Source organism: Lactuca saligna, chromosome 3 (assembly GCF_052625555.1).
Source record: "Lactuca saligna cultivar CGN05327 chromosome 3, ASM5262555v1, whole genome shotgun sequence".
In the NCBI taxonomy this organism is placed as follows: domain Eukaryota; kingdom Viridiplantae; phylum Streptophyta; class Magnoliopsida; order Asterales; family Asteraceae; genus Lactuca; species Lactuca saligna.
The window spans coordinates 194,023,242-194,032,974 of NC_136419.1; the positions used below are offsets into that span (position 1 = coordinate 194,023,242).

Genomic DNA, 9,733 nt, shown 5'->3' on the forward strand with positions numbered 1-9,733 from the left:
ACATTTGATTTGATATGATTTTGGCTTGAAAACAATAGGTTCTTTTAAGTTAAAATAAAAAATTTGTATCGTGTTTTTGAGATGTTACAACGCATAACAACTATAAATAGAAGTGCTCACTTCTCCATTTTACACCCCAAAAATTCATCACCTCTCTGTCTCTCTTGATCAATTTTCGACATCATTCTCACCCTTCCGATGGCACAAAGCTTTGGATGCCTTTGATCACGCTACCACGGTGAGTTTCACGACCTCAGTTTACTATTTTAATTGGTTTATTATTATTATTATTATTATTATTATTATTATTATTATAATTATTATTATTGGGGGGGGGGGGTACATGTCTATCAAACTGCTTTATCAATATATATTTTTATATATTATTATGAAACTTTAGGATAATATACCCATAGATACTCTACATAGTTGTAAGCTATGATATTATGTCTAAAACTTATGATACCTAATAGTCTAGGAAAGTATTTTACCTAGATTTTATGTTGACCAATTCCCTATGGTAACTTAGTACCAAATATTAATGTTGGTCAAATATATGGATATATGTTGTACTTAATGTTTATTCGGCCCAAACATCATGTTTTCAAAATAATCATAATTAGGGTGTATGTATGTATATATATATATATAGAGAGAGAGAGAGAGAGAGAGAGTTAGGTTCATATACATCCAACAAATATTGTGTGAATGTAAGGACCAATCACAATTTAAGAAAAAAATAAAATATTAATTAATATGGATATAGTTAACTATAGAAAATAATTAAAGCATTTAATTTCCCCTTAAATGAGGGATGTCGGTTACATATTAACAAGCGAAATAAAGTCCTTCTTCATTATTTATATGAAAATCAATATTCAATCGGAAAAAGGATACTCATGGTTAAAACGCATACGATAATTATCAAGTATGTATCATATATATTATTTTCCTTTATTAATTGCTTATATAAAAAAATATTTTTATATTTCACTAACGTCAATTGATAAACGTTACATGAGCCTAATCCATTTTGCCTTTACATAAGTAAGAAAAAAACAAAAGGAATTCAAGAATTAAAATAATAATTTTAGGGATTTTGTTTCTCAGTATGGTATTTTTTTGTATATTATTTAAGAATCTAATCACATTCTTGTAGAATATGTTTAGTTTCTTTTTCTTTTGCACATCTACAATATTGATTTATAATTTGTTTTTAATGCTGAAAGAATGGAGTGTGGAGTGAGAATGATATGTTATTGATGGATGTATGGGGTGTATTCTTTAAGAATATTACTTCTCAACAAATAGTATTCTTTAAGAATGAATGAATAAAAAAAACTACTAAATGCAATCGTCTTCTTTACAAATGAAAGAATGAAAATTCGTTAAGAATGAAAGAATCAAAATACAAGTTCATATTTGTTGAATGAAGCCGTATTCTCAAAAAGTCAGATTTATTTTAAATTTATCGAATAAGATGCTATATTTGGTTTAACTTTTATTAATTAATTCTATATAGTTTCCTAAAATGTAAACAAATCTTAAATTCTCTCTCTTTACAATATTTCATTTTTGCCGTTACAATTAATTAGGTATAATTATCCAATACATGCTAGTCTATGTTAACAATATGTACCTTAAAATCACAACCATTTATTCTTTTAATCTAGTGGTCTAGATTTGGTCAAACATTCACACAATACTTATGATTCACATTTAATCCTAACCATATATATATATATATATATATATATATATATATATATATATATATATATATATATATATATATATATATACATACATACATACAGTGTTGTAAAACTCGTTGATTTGACCGATTATTCCTCCGAGTACTCGCTACCCCCCCTCCCCCCCTTTGCCGAGGCGAGTTACCTAATCCCGAGTACTCCCCGATCGACCCCTTACGAACTGAGTAGTGTTGTGAAATCCGATCAACTCGGTGATTAATATGTATAATATACTTAATGATTTATTATTTAACACACACATGTGATTATTACAACATATATATATCTTAAATTTTCAGTAATTATTCACGAAGTGAGAGCATTATGTGTTTTTCATTTTTTGTGTATTCACATGTATCGAATTTTGTTATATATTTCAATCAACTTATGATTTTATCTTATGATTTTGATATATATAATTTCCCTAAAAATATTTTTACACATATTTCCAAATCCGAGTACTCCCGAGTACTAGTAGTCGGCCGAACAGGTACCGAGTAACGAGTTCTACAACCTTGTGTGTGTGTGTGTATATATATATATATACACACACACACACAAAGATAACTATGAGGTAAAAAAATTAATAATTATCATATATAGTAAAAGGTATATAGTGATAACTATTTGTAAAGAAAAGTTATTAAATAAAAAGGTTAAAGGAAAGATTAAAACACCTAAGGTTAGTGTGTTAGTGAGCTTTATTATTTATCCTTTAGTCTTGATTAAATTCGGCTACCCGAACCTATAATTGTTAATCTTACGAGAGTAAGAAAGATATGTATAGATCTATACCGGGTTTGGCACTCCCACTTGCGATTGCTAACTACAATCTCGGTAGAATAACTTTCTTTATATAAAAATGTTTTTCGACGTTCGATGAAGCGTCTGTGGGGACATTATAGTTTATAGCGTCGATTATATGGGCTCATGGTAATACTACTCGAAAACCTTAAGGGGATCAACTACCAAGAGGGGTGCCTTTAAGTAGTGATTATCATAATAAGTTAGGATCAATAAAAATTATCATAAATTAGATTATAATAAGTTAGCATTCGTTGAGTATCCTAAGACACATAGTAAGTTAGGATTGATAAAATATATCCTAAAATAGAAATTATAGAGTATTAGGATTAATAGTATCAAGAGCATCAGATTTAAAAGACAAAAGAAAAGTTATAAGAACTTAGTTATATGGAAAATAACCCTATTCATAAACACAGATCCAAAAAGTTTTCAAAAAGATTTTTGTTTATATTTATTAAACTTGTGAACTCACCAACATCAAGTTGACGCTTTCATAACCACATATATTCCTAGGATGAAGTATGGGTTAATGCAAGGAAGGACAAGCAGCTTGAAGATAGATAGGTTTTATTTATTCCATGCGTTAGACTTTAGTTATCAATAAAGAGGCTTACAGTTTTTGCTCTATGATTTGGGTAATCTATGTACCGCCGTCGTCGTAACCCTTTGGCGCTTCCACCATTGGCTGAGGGTGACATATTAGATCATTTTACCTCATAAGGATGAATCCGATTACCTATTTACAGATGGGAGGAAAATGTGTCAACCTCTCCTGGTCTCAAGTAGGTTCACTATCTTGTCGCATTTATAGCCATATACCCGAAGGTACACATCGATGTACTTGTTAATCGTTAAACAGTTGTTCCTCGTAAGTATAAGGATATATTAGTCACTTGTCATCACACGGTCTGTCTTTCTTTGAGTTCCCATGTCCTTTAGGGACTATGGTGACATCATGTTGTACTTCAGTCGTTATTCTTCATGGTACGATATCCGAGCATGGTTCGGTGCTAAACATGGTTCAGTACTAAACAAGGTTCGCACTAAACATGGTTCAGCACTAAACATGGTTCTGTACTTCCGAGGGTATAGACGTAGTGCTTAACCCTATACCCTATTATAGGGCAACCCAAAAAGGAATTTTCTTCTATTTTGCAAGTTTATACCAATTCAGTTATGAGCTTAGACACTTTAATTCAACAATAGCATCCTACTATCATTTTAAGGTGTCTAAGCTCATAACTTAGACACCTTAATCCAACAATAATCCCTAACAATAGCATCCTACTATCATTTCTTCTTATTAAAGTTATGTTTTTTTGAAAAATCTATCCAATTATAACAATGACATCCATATACAAAGTGATTTCACTGTCATAATTTGATAGTTTTCTGAAGTTTATTGTCCTCATAAGAAAAAAAATGAAACTAACGTTTTTATTGAATAGAGATTTGGAAGTATGAGAAATAGCAATGAAATTTCATTGACTATATCATACTTTCATCTTCCTATTATGACATTATATCTTGAAATTTACCCAATTATAGTAATGTCATCTAAATACAAACCGACTTTCTGCTATAATTAGGAAGATTTTTAATTTTAATGTCATGACAAGAGTAATTGATACTACAATGCTATATTAGGGTGGATTCTTTAAGGTACAGTAAATAACAACGTTCATTTATTGTTGTGTTTATTATAGAATCCTAATTTTATTTCTTTTTTAATACAACATTTACCTTTGAAAATCTATCATATTAACATTGTTTAAGTACAAATATAAGGTATATATTTTAAAGTTTAATGTCCCAACAAGAAAAAAATGAAACTATACTTTTATAATTAGGAAGATTTTTCAAATAGAAACAACCGTGTACTTTTGTAGATTTTACTATCATTACATCATACTTTCATTTCTTTCGATTAGTAACATACTTTTATTAATTATTGTAAGATTCCACTTCCATTCTTCGTATTATAGTATTGCATTTTCAATAATTAACAAAATTATAGTTATGCCATCTAAATACAAAGTAACTTTAACTACTATAATTAGGTAGATTTCTTAAAGTCTAGTGTCCTAATAAGAAAACAAATGAAATTACGTTAGTAATTAGGATATTTTACAAAGTACGAGAAAATCAGCAACATATTTTCATTTGTTTGTTTATGATAGAATCATACTTTTATACTTTCCTATTACAACATTATACTTTAAAAAATCTAGCATATAATACAAATATCATCAAAATACAAAAAGTAATATTCGTTGCTATAAGTAGGTAGATTTTTAAGGACTCGTATTCTAATAAGAAAAATATCTAACCGCGATGGGACGGAGCCGTGAACGAGTAGAAGCTCGATTTAGGGCTGTACCGCTAGTTTAGGATAACGTCATAGTAGGGTATTTAAAAAGAAATATATTAAGTTTCATTTAGTAGATTTTGTCTCACGTATATACCTTTCAAAATTAATATTCATATTTTTTTTAAAAAAAAAAAATGTTGATTATATCCAAATTTGGAGGCACCAGGTATTGATATTATTGCTAACATAATAACCTCTATACGAAATGCCGATATGTGTAGACAAATCGTGGTTCGAGTAGCATCTACTAATATCAGTCAAAGTATTGTTAAGAGGGTTTTATCGAAAACGTGAGAAAACATCGAAAAAACAACAAATCTTCTTTGGTTAGGCGGGTTCAATGGTATTGAGGAGTAAAAGGCTCGTTGGTTAACCCGTGACAAAACATTTGAAGAATCTGATGCTTGCTTTTTGACGCAGCCAATGGTTAGAGGAGATTTTTCATTAAAATACTTAAAACCATTGGATACCAACTTCCTTATCGGTTTGTTTCATCTGCGTTACATGTTGTACTCGAACTCATCGAAAACAGGAAAAGCAGAACCTACACTAGTATATGCTTACTAGTCTGATTATCGGTCCATTCGTTTCCCCTAAAAACAGGTTCCGGTTCACGTAAGCTACACACACTTCATAGTCCAATCCCATTGTTTATCGCTATACATGCAACTCTTGTTTTTGTACAGTGATAAACAGAAACCACCAAAGGTTGCTAATATGTTACATAAAGAAATGGGTTGCTCGAGTACATCAGCATGTTATATTGGAATAGAAACGCTTTAAAAAAATATTATGACAATAACAAATTAAATTTTTTTGGATCAAAGCGAATTATGAAACTATTAAAAAATAAAAACAGACGAATTATATTATCATCATCTATAATTTCGATGGATTAAAATGCACTTGTATAGTTATATAGTTATATATCATTTCTTATATTCAATAACATCTATACAAAAATGCAAACCATAAGAAAACAAAGAAAAACACTTCCCTTATTATAACTCATAATAAAAACAAACCTCACCTTCTTCGGCCAAATCTTTGACCCGCACCCGCACCAACCAACAACACTCTCCCTAAACATCCACTCCTAATCCCCAAAACCACCGCTACCGCACCGCCAACCGCCACCCACCTCCAGTCAACCCCACCATCTCCGCCCACTTTACCGCCACCCGTGTTCACATCACCACCACCACCGGAGTTTTCCTCCGGCACCGCCTCATCGAAGGTGATCTTGGTGGCGATCGTTGCCATGAGCGCGCATCTCGACCGCGGTTCGTCTTGTTTCCGGGCGGTCTGGTATGCCCGGAAACCGCCGTGAAGCTTTTTCACGGTTCCCCACATTCCGTGGCGGACGCCTAATTTGGCCACGTCTCGGGGGATTCCCATGTCTTCACAGTGTAAGAGGATTACTTCACACGCTGAAAGTACCCCATCTCCTTTTCGCGATTGTACTGTTTTTTTTTTAAATAAAAATAAATCAAATTTAATTAATTAATAATAATAATAATAATAATACTTACCAGGCCTGATCACCCAGCTTGAGAAGTAATGGTCCACACGCCTTGGCTTATCGCGCCTCCTCAGAGAAGGATATGGCACTCCCTTAACCGATTTAATTGCGAAATTTATTTAATTTCAATGAAATTATAATATTAATTTCTAAAAGTGATAATGAATGAATGAGGATTTACCTTTGTAACACAGTAGGAAGTTTTTCCATCTTCCCATATCCTTCGACCAATTATGTATTCTCTATCACTGCAGAAAAATGGGAACTGCATGGAAACCAACCAACCAAACAACATGTTAAATGTTAATGTTAGTTGCAACAGAAATATTTGTCTAAAAAAAAAAAAAGGAAAACCTTTTTTATCCAGTGGACAATCATTGTGCCTGTATGAGGGCACTCTTCTAATATCTTGAAGTAAGTGAGCATTGGGTCCCACTTAGGGCGGAATTCATCATCCCAAAAGAAATCTCTAACTAATTCTGGTGTTGCGTCTTCAAACACAGTTCTGCTTCGGTATACAACAGGCCCACTCTGATATATATATATATATATATAATAATTCAAAAATCAGGAAACAATTTAACAGATTTTATAATTCATTAAGATTACTATTTTGCCCTTGTGAAAAAGAGAAAGTTTTTTACCTCGGGTTCATAGCGCCAAGCTTGACAAGCCATGTTGGATGTGGACCTTTCGATCATGCTTTGCCAAGCCAAATCCTTTCCATCAAGAAGATGCAACAAATGTTCTAGATCCTTCTCTGTAACAACATCGTGATCTCCTCCTGAATTTACAATGCTGCATCTGTGAATCCAGATAATTATTAATTAATTACAAATTTTATTAATAGTTTCCTAAACATGTGAATAGATTAATAGTTTCCTAAACATGAGAAAAAGTTGAAGAAAACCTGAAATTGCAGAATACATATTCACCATATACATTTTGTAGAAGAACCAAAAACATATATATATATATCATAATGGGCACTAAAGAAAATACAATATTATGTCATAAAGTATAACCCTAATAGGAATTCATTTTATAAAAGATCTTGACTTTTCATGCTTTTGTGGGTCTCATAGATTTTTTGATTGCGTAAAGGTCACTGTAATAAAGAAACAAGGGAAAGTATGCATGGAAGACAGTTCTTTTCTATTATATTAGTATTCTCTATCTACTTCATATTAAATTAGTGTTGGTGAGTGATACCAACTCAGTGACTCCTTTCTTCCGTGATGAACATATTGGTGTCAATCATAAAATCTCAACTAGGTAATTTATGCTACTCATGAAATTAAAACACCTCTTATATCTGTTTTGCTCTTATAATAGATTATTCCACTGACATGACACACAATGACACAACTGATCCAAACTAATGCTATTCATCTCTCCATACTTACTTATAAGAATAAGAACAAAGAAAAAGAAACACACACACACGATATAGAGCATGAATGGTGTTCTTATTAGAAAGGGTTTTGTAAACTGTAACATATTATTATTATTATTATGGCATGTAGAAGGAAATATCCCTGAAAAGCTTAAGGGTCAATTGTGTAACGCTTACTAATCGCAATCAAAGGATAGTCATTAGTGAGTTAGGTCAAATATATAAAAGACTCCATAAGTAAGACACAAGTAGAAGGAAATATCCCTGTTTCTTATTAAGGATGATCTCATATCATCACAACTCTAATCATGGCATGATTACCATAAGAGAGAAGTCGCCTAGATAAAACTCATACGAAAAAATAGCCTAATGGAGCTAGTCTCATAAAATTAGGTTTTATACTACATAACCTTTTATTGAATTTTCATTGGTTTTGAGGCAAGGTATACAACCTCAATGAAGTTAGTGGATCATGCTATTGCTCTTTATCATATAATGCTAACTTCCAACTATATGATCAAGTTCAGTACTTCACAAACTACAACAAGATAAATTAACTATTCAAACCCTGCCTGCAACACTTAAGAGCACTAGACTATCAGCTACCATGTTGATAAATAAACACAGATTATCACCTATTTCATGTTGATAAGATTAAAAACACACCACAATTGCTTCTGGAAAGAGGAAAATCATTTTATAAGGAACTAGATAACCACTATCATTAATTAGAATCACAGATTATCATATCAAGAGAAGAAACAAAAACACCCAAATTGGTAGACCTACGGTAAATTAAGGAATTTAACAACTGAAGATAAGAATATTCCAACTCCAGTGTTTAACCTTCAAATCAAATATTAAGCTAGGAAAAACTCGAGAATTAAACCCTAAACAACCACCGACACTTGCATAATCATGTACAGGAGCTATATCACATATGACATTAGGGAATGGATGAAATGAAGACAAAGAATAAGAAGAAATGATACTAACTTTATGTCGACACCACTTCCATCAACGTATTGAGCGTTCGGCAACGACTCACCTCCAGCCACCGCACGCGGCGACGACTGGTCATCCTTCCGCTCCTTCTCCCGGAAGCTTGACCACAGCCTACGACCAACGGAAAACGCGGAGAGCGCAGTGAAGGCTAGCCAAAGGCGGCGAGCACCGAACCCCGGTGGAGCCGTCCAAGCGAACCCTCGCAACTTCGAACGGAAACCTAAAAACACAAGGCTGGTCCACCGTGGAGTCCAGGCCCATCCGATCACAACCCCGACCATCACCGCCACCCAAATCGGGACCGCACAAAAGAAAATGTCGACAAATGTTTCAACCAGAGTCGGTTTATTGATGAAATCCATCAGATTAACGAAGTAATTTTGATCCTCCATAATCTGATCACCTTGATCAGTTGATCAATTATTCATATAAATATAATACGTGATCGATTTTGGAAGAACCGTCGGAGGTGAAATCCGATCGGTGCCGGAGAAATACAAAGAGGATAGAAAGAAAGACGAATCAACGAAGAGAGAGACGAGTTTAAAAGGGATAGTACGGAAATGTGACGTGGCAACCGGTGGATTTGAGCTTGTATTTATCCTGAAGGAGCGTGAATGACAATCGCGGAAAGAAGCGTTACGCTTGTAGACGGATTTGTTTAACAAGTTTGGACTCTTGAAACGTATATCAAAACTGGCAAGCTTAATTTCATAATTTTTAATTTTATAAACCAACCCGACCCAATAATTGAGTGCAATTAATCGGCCAATCCAACTAACACCGACTGTAATGAGCACCAAGAGACAAAGATTTATAAAAAAAAAATAGTTTATAACATTGATTTTTATTTTATAAATGGGTTGTTAGATACTTAT

General features: G+C 32.7%; 1 protein-coding gene across 1 annotated transcript; it reads right to left on the reverse strand.

Moving 5' to 3' along the window:
- Positions 1 to 5,774: 5,774 nt before the first annotated feature.
- Positions 5,775 to 9,419, reverse strand: LOC145037690 (uncharacterized). Its single transcript, XM_078986398.1, has 6 exons — positions 8,847 to 9,419; positions 7,099 to 7,258; positions 6,809 to 6,985; positions 6,636 to 6,719; positions 6,465 to 6,546; positions 5,775 to 6,395 (listed from the first exon to the last, which is right to left on the reverse strand). Exons 1-6 carry the CDS (start codon positions 9,245 to 9,247, stop codon positions 5,959 to 5,961), a joined length of 1,341 nt encoding a protein of 446 aa, XP_078842524.1. The 5' UTR covers positions 9,248 to 9,419; the 3' UTR covers positions 5,775 to 5,958.
- Positions 9,420 to 9,733: the final 314 nt, after the last annotated feature.

Excerpts from the sequence above, each read along its gene's own strand:
- LOC145037690 (XM_078986398.1), bottom strand. The coding sequence starts at position 9,247 with ATGGAGGATCAAAATTACTTCGTTAATCTGATGGATTTCATCAATAAA. Across the intron at positions 7,259-8,846 it reads GGAAGTGGTGTCGACATAAA|ATGCAGCATTGTAAATTCAG; the intron begins GTTAGTATCATT and ends CTGGATTCACAG. Across the intron at positions 6,986-7,098 it reads CTTGGCGCTATGAACCCGAG|AGTGGGCCTGTTGTATACCG; the intron begins GTAAAAAACTTT and ends TATATATATCAG.